We start from the raw sequence: 26,816 nt of genomic DNA on the forward strand, positions 1-26,816 counted from the left end.
ATGTGTTTGAAGCACATGTAATGAAAATTCCTAGTGACCCTAGCAAGTGAGATTTTAGTTTGGAGTCTCCATAGGAATTAATGTGCAGCAAGATTTCACCATGGTGAAATCTTGCTGCACATTAACAGAACTCAAATTTTTGTTCCAGAAGTTGCCAAGAATAATAATAGTCAAGCTGTGTACTCAGAGCCATGAGAGAACAGCTCCTCTCTTCAATGAGCAATCGCTTATACTGTCTCAGTCAAACTGAGAGCAAAAACATCTCGCATGTGCATGTGCAGGCATCACTTAATACACATGTTTATTTAAACAAAATGCTTGCACAGTGAGCAAAAGCAGTACTGCACAACCCCTCCCGCCACTGCAAAGCCAGAACAGCACAATCTGCACATAATGTAGAACAAGACACATTCGCAACAGAAAATCTTCAAGCAACACAACTGCAAAATGGTACAATGATTAATTAATTACTTCTATATGACAGTTCTAACATTAAATCATATGCCAAATGGCAGGCTTTATTTAAATGAGTGCCCCCCTCCACACCCATTAACAGAAGCACTAAAAAAAAATGAAAGTTTATAATAAAGCAGTTAGAACCAATGGCATTGCTATCAATGCTAAAAGTTAATGGTCAAGAAATTAAAATAAATGCTCTTATAAATAAACAAAGCACAGAGCAAAGACAAAATTCCTATCATAGGTTAACACAACAAATAATAAAAAGCATGACTAGAAATGTGCAACAGCTCTTGTATGAAAAGCAACCAAGAAAAGCAGAATCCAATTGCACATATCCATAAATGCGTCTAAAAATAATAGAATTCTTCAACTTGGAATGTCATTTTCAAAAACGATGGAAAGTGGTGAGATGCAAGAAAGAAGAAAAAGGAAGTACTGACATTGACTTTGTGAATTGAGCCTTTCCCTTCACTCTAAAGGCAGAATCCACGAGTTCTGTCTGATGACCTAAAAAAAGATGTTGATACTTGTTCTCTCTTGCACATGTACTAGGTCATTTCTGATTAAGGCTCAAAAGGTGCCTGTCAAAGAATATAAATTATCGGTCAAATGGAAAGAAAACTGAACACAATTTAGTAGCTTTTTTCACCCACACCCTCTGAACTCCTGGCAAAAAGTGCCAACACACTGTAGCAGAAACACCTTTGGAGGTCACGTAGGAAGGAATTGCACTATAACACACTGCATGGATTAGAAGTACATGAATAACTCATTATGCTTTACAAAGTAAAACATAAAAGCAGTAATCAGGACTTTAATCATAAATGCACCTCCATGACCTACATAAGATTTGATGAGCACGCCGTTTTTTAGTGACATGTCCCTTAACATTTACACAAAACAGGCCTACCTACATGGGTAGGTACATCATGAAAGTTCTTAATGGCTCACGGCAAGCACCATTTTCGAGAATGTGCACTCCACTGAGCTGTACTTTGTTTACCCCTAAGCCACCTGTGTCACACAAAACCATGCAACATAATGTGCACACACACCAGCTCTAGGTAAAACACAGCATACAAAATCTTCAGACTGTACAACAGTGAAAAAAGTGGACAGCGATTCTCTTTATTAACATTCACCAAGGCTTTTGTCTGCCACAACCTGACATGGTTCAAGTTTAGTTCCTTGCACAACAGCGTAACACTGCCTTGTGAATGGCTCTCTTCTATTACCAAGCATGGCAATCACACGGAGAAAGCCTGCTGAAGACATTACTGAAGATGGAAGTCCAAAGTCCCACTGCTTGCAGTTACATTTCATTAATCAGGGTGCATCAAGAAATACAAAAGAAAATAATGCAAGGAAGGTATGAAAGACCAGCTGCAAGAAACCGACTACATGTACAGAGCCCAGGCTGCATTCATTCAGGGACGCTGAACTGCTCCTTTAATGTGCACAACCAGAAATTTTGAGGGGAAGGTCGCTGAGCGGTTCAAATGTTGCAGGGTGGCTCCACAGTGCTGCCCTTTCACACACTGCCCACAGAGTAGGTGCCAGAACATGCATCTGCCTTTTCAGAATGCTCAAGGGTTTTCAACAGTTTCGGTCTTCTTCAGTCGACTTCTTCCCAATGGCATCTGGGTTGGCTAGGGGGTCCAGGTCAGCAAACAGATTGAACCAGGCAGACATGTCTCTCTTATCCTGCAGCAGCAGAGTACAACTAATTAAAGGAAAGATGACCCCACAAACCACATTTTGGCCAGTGTCCTCCTGGCAGCCTACCCTTTACTTTGCACATGCAATCAACCCCCTCACACATCCAAGATGTGCTTGTTTCAAAAAATAGTAAATTGTAGATTTTGAAAAATTAAAAGGGAGATAAAGATAGCATGCACAGCCACCTATCTTTGGTTTCACTGAATTGCAGCACGTGTAAGCTCTGTACCTTGACTAAATGAAAACTTCTGGGTTATGATTTTACTGGTGAGCAAGATAAAATGGGCCTTTCCAAAGCTCTGTAAGCAGGCTGCCCTGTAAACCTCCAATATAGCAAGACTGTCATACACAGGCTCACCTTTATATTTATAACAGTGCAAGGATAAATGGCTTTGATCAAAGTAAGCCACTTTCCAATTTCAACACTGGCTTTGAGCTATTTGTTAGCCCCCTTGAAAACTGCTTGAGCCGGGGCCCTTTAGAAGTGAATGATGGTTACAATTTCAATCTAGACGCAAATATTCACATGATTAATGCTTGATTGCCTCTCTTTTTTTTGTTTATTCAATTATTCGACACTTGGAAAATTTGGATGTAGTATTCTTTGGTCCTCTGAAGCTTTTATGGTGATAATAGAAAACAGATAAATATGCTGTGATTCAGATAAATATGCTGTGAAGCTCAATTTCAAATTGCTCAACTTACTGGAACTTTCTCTGCTTTTATACTACATGCTAGCGGCAAACATGCCGTAACGGCGAACCGGCTTCCAGTGCCGTAGAATGTCTGCCGCACGAGAGGTGTCAAAAGTTGAGGGCAGTTTGGCCGGCACACCACCCACCGCACGACTGACAGGCCAATCGATGACCGCGAAGATTCACGCCTCCGCCACTGGCGATAGAAACGTACGCTGCAACTTCTGTTCCAAGCAAACTAATTTACGCTCGATAAAGTGATGTGTAATGTACATTTTATGAAAAACTAGATCCACTCTCAAACGTTAAACACGAACGAGAGCTCCGATACTTGTCGAGCTCAGCCACAGTGCACGGCTACTGACAGCAGACGGCCGCCTTGGCTGTGGTTGCATCGCAGCCCATGGCGCCACTAATATTAGCATTTTTTTTCTTTGTGTATAATTATTGCGAAGAGCGACAACAACGGTAAGAAAATATTTCGGCTTGTAAGCATCGGTGATTCATTCCGAAGCGCCGCCAGCTTTAGCTTTAAAGTGAACCGGAGAAGGCCTAGCAACGATATCGCCACTGCCGGGCAATTGGCAGTGGCGAGGATGCCGTCGGCGCCAGAATGACCACTCCTAAGTCGCTGATTGGCCACTTCACCGTACGGCTGCTGCACAAATGAGTCCCAGTCCCATCCTCTCTATGGCAAGGAAACCTCGCTATTCACGAGGAAAACCAGCGTCCAACGGCGGTCCATGAATGGCAAACGGCGTGTGGCAAGTTATCGTGCCGGTAACGTGGACGGCACAGCAAAGGGCGTGCAATGAGTTGCCATGCCGGTAACGTGGACGGGCCTTAATACAGACAAACCTTGACATAACAAACTTCAATATAACAAAATATTTAACCTTTCATAACTTCTAGTCCACAGAACACAATGTATTTAGAACCTCAATATAATGAAGAGTGTTTTAGACAATTTCAATATAACAAAATTTCCGTATTGCCACGAACGAATGCTGAGAGACAATAAATGGAAACTTCTGCGAATAGAGATGGTGAAATGGATGAATTACAAGTAGCTGCTTGCAAATGCACCTCTCAAATTGCGCAGCAAATAGCGACTGCCGAAGCAGCCCCGAAGCAGCCGTATAAAGTCCAAGTGTCATAGGATTCTATAGCACCCTGCGAGGGTGAGCTGTAAAGGATGGTAGCTTGATGAGCGTTGTCTTCCTGCGCGAGCAGGGGGAAAGGGGCAGAGGGAAGTGAGCTTGTGGTAACGCGATCCAAGCACGTGTGAGGAGAGGAAGTAAGGGGCAGGTTGGAGTGCATCTCCTTTTCAAGCGTGGATGGCTGTGCGTGGCTGTCAGCATGGCTGAGCACATGCACAGCCCGCATGCTCTGTGTGTGTAAAGAGTGGGCATACTGATATGGCATGGCATCATGTGCACTGTCTTCCCACATGTTTAGTATTGGAGGTTGTGTAACCTCAAGTTTCGGAAACACATTGAAGTGAGAGGCAGACGAAGCATTCATTTCCCGCTGCCGGCGCTTTTCATGATACCATCGTCCCACTGTGGGTGACACTATCAGCCGAGGAGGCGGAGCGAATGCGAATGTGTGGCTGGCTTCGCTTCCTACTGCTGATGTGAAGATATTGTTGACATGGCATGAAGTCACATATTTTGTCGCGGACTCTCAAATTGAACAAAATTTTTCTCTCCATCAAACTTGCTTTTGTTGCCCATTCAGTAGAAGAAAAATCATTGGCAACTGTACTTAATTACATAAAAGGTTGAATTTCATATAATATAATTTCGATATAACAAAGCAAATTGCTGATTTTACCAACTTCATTAAAACGAGGTTTAACTGTATATCAAATTTTTGGCTATGTCTATATCTCCAAATTATTTTATCTTTTAACTTCAGCATAAAAGAGCTTTGTAGACATCATTACTAACTTGGAATGAAGTGACCAACACATATCTAAGTCATCACACCATTTGGGAAAGTATGTAGACAAGCACTGCAGCTAAGTTGGATAACATTAGGAAGTTTGTTGACTCAGTAAGTGCGTGGAATTAACCGTTTCTTGGCTTTAAGAAGTGCTTTCATGAAGCCGCTTGTGCAAGGTGAGATAAAACAACTACACTTCATGGAACCGGTGTGGTGCATTGTCCCCTTATTTCCAGCCATTTGTCTGTACCACCACTTATAATCATCTGGAAAAGGATGGTTGCACCTTCTGAGATGCTGTGAGTATTGCAAAAAATATCTGTTTGTGCAGTGCACCTCTGACACGTTCACATAACATTGTTTTCCACCAAAAGTGGAGGGGCACAAGCTTTCATGAAGAAGGCTAATAAGTAACAGGAAAGGGTGGCATAATGTGTTTCCTGCAGAACGCACCTTCTTGAGATTCGGTCTGCTCATGGGTCCTGGTATTGGCTGGGCTTTTTGCGTAGTCACAGCAGCAGGCTTAATGGGCTCCAGGCTCTGGACTAGGGCTTCAGCTGGTATGCCTGCATATTTTGCCATTACCTGCTCACAATCATGACATAGAAACTCAGAAGACACATTTGCCAAAACACTGCGGAACTAATCCAGGGTGTCTACCAACCGGGAAAGCCGGGAATTCTCAGGGATTTTGAATAGTCTGGAAATACTCAGGGAATACTTGGGGAATTTGTGCTTCTATCAGGGAAAATTAGCTGTCGTTTTATTGAAACCAGACAAATGTCATCCGAATGCTGGCTCAAGTAAAAGAGAGGAACCGGAACAAGTTGCCTTTGACGCCCTGTTGTCGGTTGGTGAAGTTTCCAGTGTACAGTCGCCGACCGATTTTGCGGACGCCTATTTTTTGGACATGCTCGCTAATGCGGATGGCTTTGCGGAACCACCACGTACCCCATAGAGTCAATGTATAAGAATGTCTGAAATTCCGGACGCAAGAACCCTTCGCCGTCCGATTTTCCAGACTTTTTGCCGTGATCGCAGGTCCGAAACAGCATTAATCAAAGCCAACACCACCGTTTTAATTATCTCGCCTCCTCGAACCAGCGCTCTCGCACGCAAGTCTGCTGGCAGCCGTAGTCACCACCGCGGCAATGTGAGGCCTACCTTCGACGTTTGCTGTTAAGGTTCTTGCTGTTCGGTGCCGTGTTTTTCAGTGAAAGAATTCACCGCTGTCAGCAATGGCACCGACTACGCCTCTGCAATCCTCGCGATTGGCTTCAAAGCTTAGAAAGCACGGCGCATTGCATAATGCCGGTTCCCAAAAGGCAGCTTTGCCTCAGCACAGTAATGTTATGCGCTGAAGCATACATGAAACTGTCATGGGAAATAATATGTATTCCCTAATTATACACACGTGCAACCGCCATCTCCTGTCACAGTACAAGCACCGATATGCTTAATAACTGCACTGGCAGGCCTTCAGAGCTTTTTCGGACGTGCCTGTGGTGATTTGAGCCCTTAAGGGCTTTTTAAAAGACATGCAGTCATTTTTTCAGACTGCCCAATTTTTCGGAAGTTTTCGTGACCCCTAGGCAGTCCAAAAAATCGGACGTTGATGTACAACTGCTCAAGAAGATGCTACAAATAGTCTGTGGGGCGAACATGTGGCAGAAAGAGGTCAAGAACAGAAAGGACCATCGCATTGAGGAATGATTGGGAAATTAACTATGCTGCCTCTTCTTTGAAGGAGCTTGAACAAAAAGGAAAGTGTTGGCTGATGACGAGGCGCAGGTGACCCTCATCCAAACTAAAATATACTCTTTAAAGCAGTAAACGCAACACAGGCATTGTGCGTGGGCTGAGAGTATGTCAGGACAGTTGAGGTTGACTTTCCAGCTGCTGAGAGAATCTCATTTGTGGCAGAGTTCGAGCCAATATACCAAAGGGCTAGCTATCAGTTGATAGAAATAGCTAATTTTCAAAAAAATTTGCTTCTGTATGCATCTCTTTTTATTCGTATTTGAAAATGTTCAACTCAATTTGCGATGCGCTTTACCATTTTTAAAAGCTATTTTATTTGCTGTACATTTTACTACCTCTACATTCAGTTTTCTATTTTGAATAAAATAAACATTGCTCCTTACTATTCAAAGTGGATTAAGCCACATTTAAAAAAAAATTAACATGCTTACTTAGAGAGTGACAGCATCGGGCGACATGGTGTCAGCCTGTCTTTACATAAAACAGTGTCACTCATAGAATTTCGCAAAGGCACTCTGAGAAAACTTGGAAAACTCAGGGAAATTGAAAATGTCAACTTGGTAGACACCCTGTAATCACACCACAAATAATGCTTTTACTGCCAGTGACCAGTTCACAAACATGCAAAGCACAATTACAAAAACAAGTGGTTGAAATGCCAGTGCTGTTATTGAACGAGGAGAAAGGAAACCGAGGGGCCTAATTTTTATTAGTCGTATCATAAGAAACCAACAAAGACACTAAAGACAGTATCAGGGAAATTACTTCTACCTATTAATTGAATTAAGGAAAATGCTAAATTAATGGAAATGAAAGTGGGTGAAAAAAACAAGTGGCCGCAGGTGGGGCACAAACCCACGTCTTCGCATTACGTGTGCAATGCTCTTACCAGTTGAGCTACCGAGCGCCGCTCCCTGTCCCCTTTCTGGGGTAGCTGCGTTTATCTACTAGAATTACCTACTAGAATGGCACTGTGGTAGCTCAAATGGTAAGAGCAACGCATGCGTAATACGAAGACGTGGGTTCATGCCCCACCTGCAGCCAGCTTTCTCATCCACTTTCATTTCCATTGATTTATCATTTTCCTTAATTCAATTAATACGTACAAGTAATTCCAGCTATGCTGTCCTTAGTGTCACTGTTTCTTGGCTTGTGATATGACTAGTAAAAATCGGGCCCCTCGGTTTCCTTTCTTCTTGTTAATTACATAACGAGGGATTCAAATCTGGCAGCACTGATGCCTTCAGGTAGCATGTGTGGGTTTATTGACCAGTTGCTTTCACCCAACAAGATAACGCACACATGATGCCTGCGGCAGAAAGGATGTCCCACATCTGCCGCCAAGGCTTCTGAGTGGTGGCGCTGGCTAACACTCCCAGGGTTAGTTCTAGTAGATGAACATAAACACACCAGAAAGTGGATGGGAAAACGGCACCATGGTAGGTCATTTGGTATTGGTAATTGGCGAAATGCAAAGACGTGGGTTCATGCCCCACCTGCGGCCAGTTGTTCCTTCATCCACTTTCATTTCCATTAATTTATCATTTTAATTCAATTAATAAGTACAAGTACTTTCCGTTATGCTGTCCTTGGCATCTTTGTTTGATGGCTTCTTATGACAATGCTGTTATTATGGCTTATTGAACATGTATTCAACACATAAATAGAAAACATTTTAACAGCACTGGTTTCTTCCTCTTCTACTTTAGTTTTTTCTAATTTTGCAATATTGCTTACTGCCGATATATTGTCTATTAATTACTTCATCCACTTATATCTGTATCTCATTATTTATCATTACCGCAACTGTACCAATTGAGCTGATATTGCTTGCCAAATGAATGTTTATGTTAACCATAAACAGGAGGTCCCAATTCAGTTTTAACTATGGGACCTCCTTCTGTATACGAATACCTGTGTAGTATTTTTATGTAATAATAAAAATTGATTGATTGATTGATTGATTGACTGATTGATTGATTAATTGATTGATTGATTGATTGATTGCTCGCTTGCTTGATTGAGAGCCTCTAAAGGCCCTTTCTAGGAGCTGACAATGGCAAGTGGTGCATAGTTTCCCCATTGCCTGCTTCTATCAGAAAGCAGCACAGCTGTATAAAGTTCAGCAAAGGAGGGCTCGGATGCCAAGTTTTGCCCTAAAAGTTATGCACAATGTTTTGCAAGATCTAAATCCAGTTGCAAATGATAAATGGCTTAGTGATGTTTCTTTGAAATACGACTGAGTGTCCTGCCACCCATATATGCAAGAGTGCAGTTACTGCATCTTATTATAATTTGCGGCCTTTCTTCAGAGATTGATACAATGGACTACCTAAATGATAATGTCAAGGAAACAATGTCATTGGGTGTTTCTGAGCATGCTTTACACCTTTTCAAATACAACTTAAGCCCTAAAAATGAATATTTGAAATTTTACATAATTATACTAAACTAATTGCCTTCAAACAATGGTCTGAATACCTCAAGATGGTTGCGAACAATGCACCACTGGCCTTCTTTGTCTAAGGTGTACCATTCTATACTTTGTTTGGTTCTAGTTACATGAAACATATAGCGTATAGAAAGAATTGTGGCTACAAAGTATGTAGCTTCAAGAAGGTCAAGATATCAAACCATAAGGATGTTTAATGTCACATTTACAAAATATCAGAACAAATCCATTCACATTAGACATTATGTCCATCCTGGTTGAATCACCATGTAGGCAAATAGGCGGTTCCTGCAGATAGTAGCGGCAACTTTATGTGAAATGAAAAAAGAAAACATCAATATGTGCTTGTTGGAGAAGCTGCCTAAAGTCTGTCATCATTGCCACTTCTACTACAAGAAAGAAAAAATAGTTCCGGGGTTTTACAGTGGACTCACTTTTAACGGAACATCAAGGAACCAGGGAAATTGGTTCCATTTATCAGGAGTTCCATTTACTGAGAGACAAAGCTGAACACAATTGCATGAATACAAAACCAACCAACCATGAGGATTGTGTTCCGTTTAAGTGATTTCCATTTATCGAGATTTCACTGTACGTGCCAAAACCACTATCCGATTATGAGGCATGCTGCAGTGGAGGACTGTGAATTAGTTTCGACCACCTAGGGTTCTTTAATGTGCACCCAATGCAAAGCAAGAAGTCCATCAATTCTGTTAAAAAAATTTAAACTGCTACCACATCTACTGCAGATTGGCCCATGTATGTATAAAGAGATCAGCAAAACCTACTAACATGCAATGACCCATGAAAATTAAAACATTATAAGCCAACAATTCAACAACCTCAACAAATTCCATTGCATGATATAAAAAACGGGTAAGTGCAATTTTGAAAAAATCTATCTGTCACACCTAGGATTCAGCATTATTTATTATTTTCCCTTTTTTTGTATGTGAATATAACTTTTCAGATGAACTTCACCGGCATTTTTCATCGTATGATTTTTCACCTCACGCTAATAGTGTTTTTTATATCTGGTTTAATAATTCTCTTCATGCTGAAACATGATGTATAAACTGCAAATCCTGCACTTCAACATTGTATGTAGTTGTATTCAATACACAAAATAAAAAAGTTTTTGAAGAGCAGGGTAGTAAGGGCGCAATTCCATTCAGTTGATAAGTGAGGGTATTTAGTACTGGAACACAATTAGAATGAGACCTTATTCATAAGATTATGCTACAGAGCTCCAACAAACAATGAAAAAACACTAGGTAGGCACGACCTTGCATTACCACTAGTGAACTTGCTCAGTTAATCCCCTGAAGTGGCCACACCTTGAAGACTGCAATGACCTAGGCCAGGTCTCCCCACCCCCTCTGCAAACAACCGTTTGCCTCCGCTTTTTGTTTTTGTCACAGCGACAAGCAAATTGAATTAAAATAAGAAGAAAAAAGTACATATCGTTTGGGCGACGGGGGCTGACACATGACCTTGACCTCACCAGACTGCTTGCATCAGAGCGCATGTAGGATCACAGCTTCCTGCAGATCGCTGTCTAAGCTTTCTGGTAAATTTGCTTTCAGTGACCTCTTTTTAGTTAAAACCGAATTTTGTGAAAAAAAGAAAACCCTGAATCCTAGTTACATCAATCCCAGATTATGTTAAAATAAGATAATTATTGGGAATGATTGGAGACATACTTACGGATATATAACTATGGTTTAAAAACATAATAAAAAGCCAAATTTGTCATTTACATGAAACCACAAGCGTAATGAAGGACCTTTTTTTAATAGTTCATGAATGTTTATAAGCTATAAAGATATATTAAGACATGAGGTTTATGCCCAGCATCTTTTTCACAGTCCAGTGAAGTAGGAGAAAGGCTATGGTGTCATTTTCCACTTTTTGATAAACATAATGGATTTTCACATAATAGATGCTTGCTGGCCATAATTGGTGACCTCATGAAAACCAGACATGGCAAGGAAAGCATGGTCAATGTGGTATGTCAAGCTTTGTCAATAGAGAAATAGCAAGACCATAACCAGGCCCCAGCGAGGGCTAAGGATAAATATGCTTTTCAGTTGGAACTCCTAAATGCATCTTTCTGCATTTTCTTAATGTAATGCTGGAATGGTTTTGAACCAGCATCTTCAAGTCGAGAAGGAGAACAATGCAGCCCGTACACAGCTGTGATGTCCCAAGAAAACAAGCCTGACAATGTGCACAGTGTAAAGGTACTACATTTTGGAAGTGAAGCTTCCTTTGTCTCTTACTCCCCCCTTTGAAGTGCACTGGCTTGCTGAGTACACAGTTTGGGCCAGTGAGTATGTGCCACTGAATAATGTGTGCCCAAATAGACAACTTGGGTCGCTGGGCACATACCACCGGGTATGTCCTATTGCATATGTGCCCAAATAGTAGACAAGCAGAAGAGGAGGCAAGAAGTAAAATGCAAACCTTGAAGAAGTGCTTGGATTTAAGGTGGATGGAAGCGTCAACCGGTCAGCAGTCAAGATAAGCAATAGACGTTTGGGGTATTGGTAAAAAGAAAGCAGGGAAGAGATTGATACAACCAGATCCATTACAGGCACATGTAGCGGTACAAGATAGACATAGAAGTTTTGAGGAAGAGAAAAAATGATTAAGGATATGTATATAAAAAAAAATGCTAGAATGAAAAGCATGTATAGCATACCTGATTAACTCAAGCAGGCTAGGTGACTGTCACCACCTCGTTTGAAAGGGGATGCCAATAAATCATTATTAAAGAAGTCGGTTTCAGAATATTGAAGGAGTTGGGTGCAGAGAAGTGAAGAATAAGGACTACAGAAGGCTACAGAATCAGGTGAGCATGCAGAAAGAAAAGTGAATTGAAATAAAAAGGCACTAAAAAGTGCAATAAGCGATGAGCATTGGGCTACACAGAAGGGAAGAAGTTAGCAACAGAAAATTTAAGTAAACAGCAGAGGAGTGAAGAAGTGTGGAGAAAAGTCAAGTGAACAAAACGAGAGCAGAGCATGCATCAAGCAAAATGCATTGAGCAAAATGCATTGAGCTACAGGGAAGTGAAAATGAAGGAGAGTAAAATTCCATTCCATTTGAGTCACTTTGTACAAATGTTTCAGTCATTAGCGTTACGTCTGCAAACATTTGGTCTTAACATTTGCACAAACATCAAAGAAAGCTTCACTTAACACTGACTCTCTCATAAGCATAGGATCTGGCGATTACCCTTGCTTTCGAGAACTCCAATGCCATCTTCAAGGTCAAGCAGCTGTGAAGGAAGGAACTGTGACGGGGCGTCACCGGCTGGCTGCGGTGTGGTGGCTGCTGTAGCTGGAGGGTTGGCCAGGGGCTCGGTCTTGGTAAGCAGCGAGCCACCAAAGGAGAGGCTTTTCTGAGGACTAGGCGGCAGGTGGCCAAACGCTGTCTGCCACTGCTGGGCAAAGCTGTCCTCAGGTGCTCCTGCTTCAAAAGCAGCTGGGTAGATCGACTCAGATGAGGCAAGGATCTCGGACAGTAAGGTCATGTCATCCTTCTCCAAGTCACTGATCTCGGGGTTGTGAGTCAGCAGGTCTTCTCGCCCTGTGTGCACACACCACTTCCCCATTTGATTTCGCACCGCTACTGAATCACAATACCAACAATGCATTGCTGCAGTACAGCTTTGGCAACATAAATACAATAAATCTTTTAAACCAAAGGCATCAATGTTTTTTTTTTTTTTTTTTTTGTCTGAGAAGGGTCACAATGAACTGAACTGAATTTTGGGGTTTTTACATGCCAAAACCACAGTTTGATTTTGAGCCATGCACTAATGGGGGACTCTGGATTAATTCTGACCACCAGGGGACCTTAACCGTGCCCCCATGCACGAGACACAGGTGTTTTCACATTTTGCCCCCATCGAAATGTGGCTGCCACGGCTGAAATTTGATCCCACGACCTCATGCTTCACAGCACAACACCATAGCCGCTAAGCCACTGCGAGAGGTAAGGAACACAATGATGTCCTATGTAATGTTGAGTGTTATCAGGCATGTAACACAGGAACTACTTGTAATGACACTTGTGATTCCACAGTGACTGCACTTGACAGTACACTGGCCTGCTGGCACTTGAGCACGAAAGATTATGTGTAGAAACTGCTTAGACAAATGCAGTAGTTTACTGCTCATATTATTCATTTTCACACCACGTCAGCAGAACAGGCTGAAATTTTGTATATTATGCATTGCAATAGGCTGCAGACAGTTTTTTAGAAGGCTGCACAGCCAGTGCAAAAACAATCTGAAGTATGAAAAGGCCAGTGGCCATCAATGTGGCTAGTGATAACTAGTAGAAACAGTTGGAAATGACAAGTTCTGGCATTACGTTGCAGCTCTTGTAGGGACACTCAAACACTTCTTGAACATGGTAAAAAAAATTTTATGATGCGTAAACAATGTCACCAGGAACATGCAAGTCAAACATTATTTCGATTTCGATGCATGAAGTAACAGACCTATAATCTTGCGTAATAGGGCACTTGCTTTGCGGCTTTCCAAATCCCCACATTTTTCTACCTTAGGCAACGTCAGCAATGACTTCATATGAAGCCCAACAGATGCCAGCATTTGGGCACACATATGCACGCCCTTCTAGTAAAATTTTTAGGAAGCAGCAGTTGTTAATGTGGCCGACCCATCCTGTCATTGCTCGAACGTCAAATACCAGTCTCAAAGGGTTACCATAAGTGCATCGCAGGAAGAAGCAAGAAATGAGCAATAGGCAAGACACTGCTGCTCCAGCTTAGAGGAAACGTTGTGGTGAGGAGGAAAAGTAAACGCTGGGCTCATTATATCTTCCTTCCTATTGGGTGCTTTTTAAACTCAACAATGTTCGAAACTGATCCCCAAGTACTGCACATTCCTCCCACTTGTGCAGTTTTGTTTTGCTGTGCAGCTCATAAATTATTGTAATGGCACAAACATTAAATTTAAGACATCTGAAAACAAAATGATATGCCCCCATGCCTTTCCATGGTAGTATTGAAATGGCATAAAAAATTCTCCAACCTTAGGTTATGGTCACCATCACCAGCTATATACTGTAAAGATTTTATTTGTGAGCTTAAATACAATACAACCTCATTATACTGACTCCAGATAGAGTAAATTCCTCACTATAAGAAAGAATGGTAATAAGCTATAATAGTAACTATAATAAAAAAGCCTAAATGACCTTCTCAATGAATACATGCCTGCTTGCAGCATCACCAGGCATTCAAATCCCAGCTGTATGTGTAAGTTATTAAGGCACCACCCACTAATTTTGTGGTGAACATCTGGCAAAACTTTACGCTATCTATCACAACATCCTATTGTTCCCACACATAGTTGCAGTTTTAATTAAGGCTTTATTGAAGCACTAACATAAATGATGAGGGCACAAAAGTTTCTCCTCACAGTTTCACTGTCTTTTCATGGGCTACTAAACAGTTTTGCGAGTGTCTAAAACAATTTTGTTGGTTTAACAAGTGTTCACAGAAACTACCCTTAAAGTGAAACTCCTGCTATTCTGAATTTGCCTGGTCTCAATTAGTTTACTCTGATGGAGTTCTAGTGCCTTTCAAGCTCTTGGCTCAATCTCAAATTTCGTATTAATTCACAAGCACTAACTTTCACAAAATAGAAGAGCTAGATATGTACTACCGTGGTTATGTGCGAATTCTTTGCAAGGCCACTTTTGTATGAACTGTAGCCCTAGTGAGAATTCCAACATTTTTATCGGCCAATTAAATATTTCATTTGAACTATGAGATATTTATTAGAATGATAATAGGAGTTTATTTTAGGCTCATGCACAACAATTACTTTTCTTTGAGTTCAATATAAATTTGAATTGGGTGTATATTAGCCTATGGATAATTTCTATTAGTATTAGTTTCTATTATTGGTATTTGCTGATAGACAAATAAAAGTATGCATTAGGTCCACCATCAATTAGGACTGTTACAGAATAGCTTTCTGAAGGACACATTTCCTTGCTGCAAATTAAGGCAGAAAACTTAATTTTATTTTAATGTTAACAGAATTTTTAAAATTTGCTTATGGTGAACAGCACAAATCTACTTATTCAAGAAAATCATTAAAATTTATTCGGTGCTGGGCAGAGTTGAACCCATGTAACATATATTCAGACAGTCTTGTTTGAATATATATTCACACACACTCCATGCGGGGACTTTGTTGCAGCGAGTCTAGTTGGCACAGCATGCTCGGTAGGGAGCACGAGAGCGCGGGAAAGAATTTAAAAAAAAAATAAAACAATGTCTTAACTTCATTTCCCATTCTTTTTTTCCAATGCTCGCGGCAGCTAAGGGACAGCACTAATACTAGTGTGACGTATTTCCTGTTGAGCAGCTCGGCTGCATACACGCCTCATACATGATGCATTTTGCTGGTTGCATTGGCGTGTGCAGACGGATGTCTTCAAGACTAATCGCACTAACATTGACGCTCATTGTGGCACGGGTTATGCTGCAATGTTTTTATATTGGAATTTTCACTAAGGAGGCCCCTTTCAGAAATTGCAAGGAACAGGTCCTTGCAATTATTAATTCATTGTAGTACATGATAAGGCATACTGTAAACTGAATTATATGAATGAGTAATGCACTTGCTGACATCCCACATACTAGCTAGGCTTTTCAGCGATTGTTCCTAAATTTTGGGACATGAAAACTCTGGTTTAAGAAGTAGGCTTAGGTGTTAGCTGAACACAATTAAAAGTTTGGTCGATATTTACGCTGTCATGTTTTGTCATGACAGTCAGAAACCAATTAATTCACTTAGTTTTTTCTTAATGCCAACCAATTCATAAATGTAATGACGGGTAATCTAGCTGTGTGTTCTAGATCTAAAAAAATCTTGTTCTTACACAGATGAGTGACACTACCGTGCCATATCTGTACTGCTACCATGCTAAAACACTTTTAAAATTTCAAAAATTTCTAAGAACACAAAGCACGCTCTCCTTTCCAAGCCTTCTAATAAATTAAGTCACCATGATCACCAATATAAAGTGTCCATTTTGTCACACTTATTTTCTTTACTTATTCATTCCCATTAGCTAAAATGACTGGAACTGTCTGCCCACTGCAGGCATCAGTTGTAACTGATGCCTCTTGTTTCAAACCTGCTGCCGAAGAAAGCTCCTCTAGTAACCACATATGTTGTTGCTCTTTGAATTTCTTATAATTTACATACAAACCCACTCCTTTTTGTAATGACTTCCGACCCTTGAAGTATCTGAATAAATAAATAAATAAACAAATAAATAAGTACCTCCTACCTCCTCTTTATCCCACTATAAATTGTCTTTAGACCTTTAACCCCAATCTCAAGCAGTAGTCCTCATGGGAGGTTGCACCAATATCGCCACAGACAAGTCACACTCATTCTGCCCAATGTTGTGCTGCTCCCACTGCCAAGGAAGAGTTACAGTCGGCATTCACGGAAAGCTGCATTCAAACGCAGCTTTTCATTTTTGTTTAAATTTTTGTGGTAATTCTAAGCAGAAACCAATCAAGTTATACATTTTCAAAATCAGACATAGAAAAAATTGACAATATAGAAAGATCCAGGAAATTTTGAACGTTTTTGCAGAATTAATTTGAGGGTTAAAGGGACCCTGAAATGATTTTGATGATATTGTACAAATATACTGAATTGTTAAGGTAGGTCCTTCTGATCATTACGTGACACATTTATGCACTCCGTGCAAGCATATAATTTATTATAAGGTTTGAAAAATGTGCATTGTTACCGATTGCAGCGGCATCGCGCCCTTTAGTTTTCAGCCCCCTTGTTAGAATCTACAGAGCTGGCGTGTGTGACGCCAGGTGGCAGAGTTATCTGAGTGGTTACCCAGGTTGCGTCATCAATACTTTTTCCAACTTTATGGTGAACAAATGTTGTTTGCGGTAGTTAGAATGTTGGTTAATTTTTTTCTATAAAAGAAGAAAGAGAATACACAACGACAATTTATCGCCACACTCAAGCACTTCTGGCACAGAGGAAGTGTATGCTTGTGTTACAATGTGATTCGTGTTGACACAAGCTACACGGTCAGTGTTGGTTTCAAGGTTTCTTTGTGTGAGGGCCATGATTTGCCCTTGTTGCATTGTGGACTGCAAACCTATTGATTGGCGACATGCCAATCTGTATGTACTAGACCAAGTACAGATGCAGAGCAGACCTACTGCGAAGATTAGATTAACATAAAAGATGAGATAACATAAAACAAAATACAACAAAACTATAACTACAGTATGCTTAGTGCTCTTTAGTCACTCAAGTTGGCATTTCATTAAGTGAATTTTTATGCCAATTGATGATGCACGTTAGTATTTTGCCGATTTAAGCATCAATAAAAAAACATAGGCAAAAGGCATGTGACATGCAAGTCAACAGTGACGTGTTACTAAGTGTGTTTCTAGGCTATAGTTAAGGACTGCAGGAGCAAGGACAGGAGTGAAATTTACACATTTCAGCTGGGGGTCATCAGTGATGAGGCAGTGATTGGCAGTGCGGGTGGCACGTCACAAGCTTTCTTGCCCCAGAATGCGATGTTGCCTTCGCACAGGAACAAGCAGCTCATTCACATTTCCGCTCCTTCCTTTTTTTTCTTCTCGCCACCCTGTTCATGCTCTTTGGAATGTAAGTACACAGCATGATCTTGACATGCCAGGATGACAATTTTTTGTGGTCGTCCAATTTCCCTGCTTGATAGCGATTAACAGCATGTCAACTCCCACCCACCTGTCCTTAAGTCCAGATGTTCTTCAACATTTCAATACTTGCTCCTTTTTAAGCATTACACGAGACTGCCCCTCATAGAATCTAGCTTTTTTTGCACTCCTTATACTGCCCTCATACCACTAAGAATGCAATGCAGCAGTCATTGCTATAGTACAGAACTTCTTACACATAATAAATAGTCAGCATCCAGATCGCACTGTTAACACATACTGATAAGGATCGCGCATCCATGTTTGAACAGAAAAAACCAAAGGAAATGAACAAACCACTTTTGTTTGTCCTGTCCCACAGTCTATTACTCTATTTCGTTATACGTACCAACTAGTCCACACTAGCACTTCTTTCAACAATACAGTAGAACTTAGTTCGACCCTTGTTAATTTGGAAAATCATATAATTCGAACTCATCCTCTGGTCCCGGCAGGCATATGCATTATTTAATGCAATTAAACTCTCATTAATTCAGACCTATTTGGCCAGACATCAGTTAATTCAGACAACTCTTGGATCTCGGCGACCATGCTGCGCCGCAAATGTGCAATGCAAAAGAGCAAAAACGGCGTTAGCATCCAACCGAAATGAAGCGGCGGAGTCTGCACAGCCATCGTCAAATGGAAATCGTACGTGAATGTCGACAACGCCGGAACACTTCTTCCTATTTGTGCCTATAAAGACTTTATTCTTGCGTTAACTCTCGCGTGTAAGACCGCGTCACCTGTATGCATTTATAACTGCGTAGTTGCCATCCATGATTGCGTCGATAGCGGCCGCGGTTTCGTTCGCAGCAGTTGCGGCAAACAGTAGTTTTGTTTTGGCTTCTAGCATGTGTCGGCCGCACACCTTCGCAACTGTGTAGTCACCATTCACGGTGACATCAATAGTGGCTGCGGTTTCATCCGCAGCAATTGTGGCAAACAGTTGCTTCATTTTGAGTCAGTGCAAAGCTGTCGAGGATGAAGAGCACCGGCTACATCTCACAATGGATGGACAATCTGCTGGCAACAGGCTCATGAGTGAAAAAATAATCGGGATGTGCGCTAGTGCTAAACAAGTAAGAGATAAAGATGCATGCCTGCAGTTGTGCTGCAAAGGAGGTCGCGAGGCCTTCACCGCAGCGAGCGCTAATCAGTCACGAGACGACGATAACTGCAGCTTCTGCACTGCTTTTGTACTAAATAGAAACAGGATATGCTGATTCATTCAGTAAACAAAAGCGTGTTTATTAAGTAAGCATTTGTTTATTTTCTTGGTGGCCTCAATAATTCGACATTCGGTTAATTCGGACATTCTTCTTAGTCCCATGAAATGCAAATTAATGAAGTTTTACAATATACACTACTTTTACGTAATTTTTGCCTGTTCCCGACGGCATTCGTGTTATGTCTGATTCACCTAGAGCTTGAAAAAATTTTAGTTCCCCATGCCTCACTCACTTGTGCATATTGCGATGGTAGGCTAGTTGGTGCATAACTTAATATTTATGGTGCGAAGGTCATTGGAAAAAAGAAGAAATGGACACTCTTTCTTTCTTCCACTTAGTGATTGCACCACAAATATTGACTGCTCACAATGGCATTATACCCCAGTCTCCGGCTCTTTCAGAACACAATGCAGTCTATCTTTACAGACAAAAGGTTGAGTAGGTTCAAGCAGACAGCGTGTGATGGCGAAATGGTACGGGAACTGAAGGCAGTGTCATCACCAGTTTATAGCTTTTGCATCTTTTTTTGGCTTACCAACCCTCTTCTCAAGGTAAGAGTGGCTTTTTTATTTTTGGCACTGCAGAGGGTACTATACTGATACAGCACCAATTATTTCCCCTTTTGTGTAGCCTTAAGAGTTTGCTAGGAGCACTTCAGCTCATGTTCAGAAAAACTGCCCATATGTCATAACAGCAATAGATTGCTTAGTTAATCTTGGCCTTTAGCACTTATTGGTGGGGCCATCCATGTTTTTTATAGACTTGCACAATTGGCAGACAGTCAGGTGCCATGCAGCTAGCAGAAGAGAAAGAGTGGAAGGAAGGAAAATGAGGCTAGCAAGCAGTGCAGCCCAAGTGCTCACAGAGAGGCAACTTGCCAGCGTTGCGCAGTGCATCTGAGGCAAAGTGGGGCCGTTCCTCTGACGTGGACTCGTCCAGGCTCAGCAGGGGCACATCATCCAGGCTGCTCTGGGACTTGGTGTCAGCGTCCAACCGTGCGCCTTCTTTGCTGTCTACCCCACCTGGGCCTGCCACACCATCACGTCGAGGAGGTTTCTCTTTCTTCTTGCGCTTTTTGTCCTTGGCTCGTGCGTCCCGCTTGCCTTCGTCATCGTGGTACTCCGACTCGAAGAACAACATCCTGTGGCACGTGCTCACCATGAATGTTTGTCCAGCAAGCAAAGAGAGAAACCGTATTGAATTCTTTACAAAAATATTTTAATCAGGACACTTGTGCTGGGACATTAAACAGTAAACATCAGCTGAGCCTACTTTTGCAGCTTCATTAAAAATAACAATGTAAAGTGATCTAGCAATGATACTACCCTTAGCAGTCAAATGTGCTTATTAAGGATTGTGTCTATTCACTTCACAGAGTCATGATGTTATCACTGATTAGATACTAGGTGCCCAGGCATTAAAAGTGCATGCTTTAAGTGCCATAAACTAGGCACCAAATATCTCATTTCAGGTTCAAACAGCACAAAACAGGCACCTCATTTTTTGAACAATACTGTTAATTTCATCCACGAACCAGCAGGAGACACCCCGGCAGGAGAACAAGACCTGTGAGCTTCAAAAAGCAGGAAGCTCAAGACATAGATGTTCCCAAGTCATCCTGCTATATGCAGGGCACATGAACAAAGGCAGTGCTTGCCTATATTATAACACAGTTGGACGCCTTGACCATAAGTATTCTTCATTATAGAGGTCTCTTTGTTATATAGAGATCACACCTCCCATAGCCTAATAGAGTACAAAAAGTGCACTGAATAACTTCAGTCGGAGTAGTTTTTGTAGACATTCACTAAAGAAAATGTTATTATCCTCTGGACACTTCACTTTATGGAGTTATCCTCTGCTGACCTGATGTCAAAGCATGTGGGTGGCATGCTGGCAGTGACATAGAGAAAGCTACCAAGAATGAATGCTGCTATTGCAAAGCTTTAAAAATAAGATCGTAATGTAGCAGCACAAGTATCATCATGACTCATATTATTGCTAACATATTGCATGTGCAAAGTTATGAAAGCAGTCTGTTAGGCCTACAGGTGAAGTGTAATGTGCTCAAGTTACCATACCACTCTGTAGAGAATGGTTATAAAGGTGTTTTCATGCATGTTCATCATAAAACACTAAGGTGCTATGAGACACATAAAGCTTATTTCGTTCAACAAGCAAAGTCATTAAAAAAGTACCTTTTGTAGCTCATGAACTGCACATAAAAGATAACAAACTTGCTGGGCCACATTTGCCCTGTAATTATACTGGCCAATCCACCATAAGGGTGTTTGATGTAAAGAAATTAAGGTATATTAGCAGGCAATCCAAGCAAAACAGCCTGTCTAGCCAGGTGATGATGCTGAACACAATACAGTGGGACCCACAATATGTTTGCAGATACCAGTCGATAGCCGAGAATGCCCTTATCTGCAGATGAGGGGAAAGTAAGAGTTAAAATAAAAAAGTACAGTTGTCCCAATGTAATGTGTCAATGATTGTATGAATGTATCAATGAACAACAGCATCAATGATTTTAGATCATAGTATGAACAACAGTTCAATAATGAAATCAGAATAAGCCGTAGAAAAGGGAAACTTGCTGTGCATGCTATGTAATGCCAAGTGCTCATTAAAAAGAAATCTTAAAATCAGCTTTCCAACATAAGCCACCAACTTTACAACCAAAGTAGAGGGTCAGCGAGGTAAATCCAGAAGAGCTTCAAGTTTGTTAATGCCACGATACTGCCATAATAGTTCACCATGCTTCATCTGGTGTAATTTGTTGCTCAACAAGGAACAGCCCAGCAATGAGCAAGTTCTCATTTTAGTTATTTATTTGTAAATACTGCAGTGCATTAAGCGCTATAGCAAGAGCTGGTTAACAGACGGAAATATACACAGCAAAATACCATGCAGCAATAACGATGATGTGCTAAGACCACACATCTTGGATGGTGGATAAAAAAATTCGAGATGGGCATGAGCGAATAGCCGCAGGTAAGGAATTCTTGTCTTCTATGGAACAAGGGAAAAAGCTGAATTTAAACTGAGTGCATGCGAAGTAGGGCGTCACATTCAAGTTGCGATGTCATGTCGATGACTTCGGCACGGGGTTAGTATAGCTGTAGGGTAGAGGCTTGGGTGAGTTGGTCGTGTTCTTTTTTAAGTTGTAGTTTTTTTGAAAGTCCAACCAAAGAGTTGATGCTCTGCAAAAAATCTAATGATGCTATGCAGCAATAGAGCAATGTTAAATTCAAGTAATGAAGTGCAGAAGAGGGTAAAAAGTCACATCATAATGATGACATATAAATCTCAGCTTTTTTCAGAGCTGCTTCTAATCTGTTAATCTGCCGAAACTAACCTAATCTGTCGAAACCTCAGCAGTCATGGATGCATTACGGAATCAGGGTGTAGACGAGCCATATGTAAAAATACTGAAAGATATCTATAGCGGCTCCACAGCCACCGTAGTCCTCCATAAAGAAAGCAACAAAATCCCAATAAAGAAAGACGTCAGGCAGGGAGATACGATCTCTCCAATGCTATTCACAGCGTGTTTACAGGAGGTATTCGGAGACCTGGATTGGCAAGAATTGGGGATAAAAGTTAACGGAGAATACCTTAGTAACTTGCAATTTGCTGATGATATTGCCTTGCTTAGTAACTCGGGGACCAATTACAATGCATGCTCACTGACCTGGAGAGGCAAAGCAGAAGAGTGGGTCTAAAAATTATTCTGCAGAAAACTAAAGTAATGTTTAACAGTCTCGGAAGAGAACAGCAACATAATACTTGCTCAAGCAGGGCTTGGCTTCAGTGCACAAGGCCAGGGAGACTTAAGCAAGGGGCCATAATCTCTAGAGATCACTTTCAAGAATATTTTCATTTTTGCATAACATAGCACCTAGTGCGACACCTAACTAGAGCAACAGACACCCTGTCATTGCACTTGAGAGCAACAAGACAAAAATAACACGAATCAGAGGAGTGTCAGTACCTTCAACAAACATAGCTGCACTGGCTTAGTCAATCACTACACATTGAATGTGATATTCTCAAAAGAGGCTGAATGAGAACAAGGCCTCTTGCTTTGTGAGAATGCACTAAACCATTAGCCTTACGACTTCACTCCCACCTGCTCACTACCCAGCTGGCCAACTGCTATGTATTGGGGCACAGTCTCAACAAAGACGGATAAAAAATACTGTGCCACCAAGAATGGCCACAAGTACAACATCAAGCAGGAGATGGCCCACTAGCAGCAGGCCAAGCACAGGCTTGAGGCACTGGTGGTTGCTGATAGAAGCTATTTCAACTGCCTTACACATTTCCTTGTTTCGTATTTTCTGCATTTTCCATAACACCCCATTTTTTATGGATTTCGTCTCAAAGACCCTGCATAATGGTTGACTAAAAATCATACCGTATTAGCATAAACATAGCAGAAAGTATGTAGCATTATATTTGGAACCATGTTGTAAAATGAGACCACTCAATATTGGGCTCCAAAATATGGCAACCTGAACCACACAATGACTTAGCTGTATGGCGAAAATTGTAAACTCTACAAGTTAGGGTGATCACAGATGCACGAGTAAACAGGTGATGCAGGCCTGCAAGGAAGTGACACTGACACTTGGCACAAGGTGAAAGGGGGTGAAGCGGGACTTCGGTTCAACAGCCAAATCTGCCTACCATGTGGAACTGCAAAAATATAGCTAAGCTGTTTAGGTTCACAAGTGAACGAATATGCATCTGACCCCTTGAGGTGGCACACTAGTCCTGCCATTTAACCATGATGCATGCCAACGTGGGTGGCCCCATTACACAGAACATTTGCTATACTGAATGGCACATAAGGCTATAGAAGAATACCATATTCTAAACTAGTGGCTACAGTTGTATTACACATTGTTAGGTTCACAATATAATTATGGCATTCTTTGTCAGTTTCCAAAAGTACCTCCTCTTGTATTTTCATTGTTGTGCTGTATTTGTGCGGATACAGTATTTTCACATGTAGAAGAACCGTTAAGCACTTGTGCCATGTATGTGGCAGTGTATAAACGCCCTTGTCCCAATATTACTGCAGATCTTGAACGAAAATTCCGGATAAGTTCTGCCAGGGCAACTGCTTCTGACCATGTTTTTTTTTTCTTGGATTTTTGATAAATTTAAGAAAAGCACTAAACACATTTCAACTGTCAGCCTTAGTGTTGTAGACTGCATGATAGGATTTGATATGACTGCTCTAAAAATTGTCGCTGCTAATGCATATAAAGCAGGAAGAGTTCTTACTTATGGTTTTTTGTGCCTGATGCTGAAGATTTAGAATATCTGCAATTATAAAGTAAAGGTCTCAAGAACAAAGTAAGTGGTAACACCAATACCGATTTCTTAAAAAACACTGTTAGACATCTTTAAAACATATTTGTCTATCCTGCAAGTAAAGCTGACACTTAATGTTGCAATATTTTGAACATTTATAGCCAACCCTTAGATAGAATGCCGTTGAACACACTTGCAATGAACACAATAATTTCTTATAAGGCAGCAAGTATATCTGAGAATTCTTTATACCCAAACTTACCATGAAAAAAAGATCTCGAAATCAAGGACAATGCAGCTAGTTGCAATGAACCATTTCTTTATTGAAAAAAAAAAACTGAAAGCTGCTCACTGCTTGCTTTTGCATTGCAGTGCCTCAGGCAGTCTTTCGCAGATTGTTGAGCATGGTCATGTACTTCTCTGCAAGCCTTCAGCTGTATATGTGTGTAAGTGCTAGAAATCTGAAGGGGAACATGCAAAGCTTATCATAAACACTTCCTAGACAAGACAAAACTAGTGAGCTCCTAGCTCTCACGTTAGCCGTATCATGTAGCTGAATTCGGTAGCCAACTAATGTTGCAGATGCAGTTTTTGGAATAAAGAAGTGTTTGAAAAGTGAATTTGTCAAAACAGTTTTGTCGCTTTAAAAGCGTACCTAAGGTTTAAAAACATGTGCTGTATTTCAAATGTGAAATGTGAAGGTCACATTACTGTGTGTGGCACAAGTGAACCTCGATATAACAAACATGGATATAAAGAATTATCAGATATAACGAAGGTATTTTCGTGTGCAATGTGGCTTCATTACAACAAGGTTTGACTACAATTTCATCGGGCAGCCCAGCACTGAGGCAACAAAAAAGAACTGCCTTTCTCCTTGTCATGCTCATTCTGTACGATCAAACTCAATACCATTGGACACTGAATGTTAAATTCATGTCCAGTAAGTGCTGCGAGTGCTCAACAATTCAAATATGAGACTTGGAGCACACAGCTGCTGTGCCTTGTTGTGCCACGGTTAGGTGCTAAGGAAATAAAGCTGATGTATTGTACTATACATTGTACTATACAATGAGGGTGAGAGTGTTTGTGATGCATGGTGACTACATTTGGTCGCCAAGTACTCACAGCTGATGGAAAAAGCACTAGTCACCATGCGGCCCAAGTATCAGGTTTGAATAGCTGAAAACTGTGCACCACACCTGCTGCCCTCAAAACACAATACAATTTTTCTGCAGTACAATGTGGTGAGCCGGTCTAATGTTTATTTGGATGCACACCTGAACAAGTAATGAGCTGTGAGTCACACACTACAACAAATGTTTTAAAACACTGCTTGCAAAAATAATTAATGATATTGACTGATTAATGTCTGGAATGAAACAAAATAAACAAACAAACAAACAAACAAATGACCGAAAACTGTGTCTAACTGCCAAAACACAAATTCTAAATGTGTTTGCTGCAACGTTTATGCTTGTTTTTATTTTAAACAGCAAGAAAACCCATTAAAATATTGTCACTCTGAAATGGTTACCTTATATTCTCTATACTGCTGGCATCTTTTGCTCAATGTTTACGCAAATTAGTTCTATTTATTCAAATAAGGCCTGTAAATATTTGTTTCTACCAATGTTCTCATATCTCACAGAAAATGCAATGTCTACGCCCACAAATATTTACTCAGCAACTTTTCACAAAAGCGGCAGCCACGACAAAAAAAGAAGAGCCATGGCAAACTAGTACTAAGTTGCAATCAATGCTCTCCCATGCTGGCCCTCAGCTTTGACAGATCCCAAGTACTAACATCATGGAGGGGAACAGGTATTATCTTATGTGGCATTGACAGCACATGGACTGAAGGTGCCTGTTATTTGTAAACCCTGAGGCATGTTCCACGACATTGCAATACATTGGCAGGGGTAGAAGTCGCCAACTGTTGTTCGGACCAGCTCTGGGAGCAGCAAATTCGGAGCAGCAATTGCCCGTTTTGGAGGAGAATATATGCATTTCAGAGCAGCTTCATAAATCTCAACATGACTGAAACAAAGGTAGATTAAAAAAGGTGCTCTTTTTCTGACTCTGCATAACAGTGTTATGTTACATACTAGCTGTGCCAAATGTGGCAGAAATAAAAAATAAGAGATTGCTTTACAAGAACTGTGCTCACTCTATGTTGGCGTGTGTTCATGCTGGTCTTAAGTATTTTCTTCTGCAGGAATAAGTAAACAATATTTAGGTTTAATTAGAAAAAAATTATTAACTTAATCAATGTGTCAATGCAAATGTTGTGATCAATGTCAAGAAATTATTGATAACAGCCTTTAACTCTTTTGTTACCATGAGAAAATGGACATTTTTCATAGGTTGCGGAAAAAAAAATTATTTACCACTGCAAACAATATACTAGCACACACTGCGGCATAGCATATAGC

At 40.9% G+C, this 26,816-nt stretch overlaps 1 protein-coding gene across 5 annotated transcripts in view; it reads right to left on the bottom strand.

Annotated features, from left to right (window-relative positions):
- Positions 1–284: 284 nt before the first annotated feature.
- ICA69 (islet cell autoantigen 1-like protein) overlaps positions 285–26,816 on the bottom strand; it is a 70,939-nt gene continuing 44,407 nt past the window's right edge. For 3 of the 5 annotated variants that reach the window (XM_065449156.1, XM_065449164.1, XM_065449140.1), the window contains 5 exons: positions 24,352–24,390; positions 19,914–20,191; positions 12,277–12,630; positions 5,277–5,389; positions 285–2,166 (listed from right to left, as the gene is read on the bottom strand). In XM_065449156.1, coding sequence (XP_065305228.1) covers positions 2,059–2,166; positions 5,277–5,389; positions 12,277–12,630; positions 19,914–20,191; positions 24,352–24,390 — 892 coding nt within the window. In that variant the 3' untranslated portion in view covers positions 285–2,058. The remainder of the gene's footprint in view (positions 2,167–5,276; positions 5,390–12,276; positions 12,631–19,913; positions 20,192–24,351; positions 24,391–26,816) is intronic. The other 2 variants (XM_065449141.1, XM_065449147.1) reach the window with 2 other exon arrangements.

Source organism: Dermacentor albipictus, chromosome 1 (genome assembly GCF_038994185.2).
Source record: "Dermacentor albipictus isolate Rhodes 1998 colony chromosome 1, USDA_Dalb.pri_finalv2, whole genome shotgun sequence".
Lineage (NCBI taxonomy): Eukaryota > Metazoa > Arthropoda > Arachnida > Ixodida > Ixodidae > Dermacentor > Dermacentor albipictus.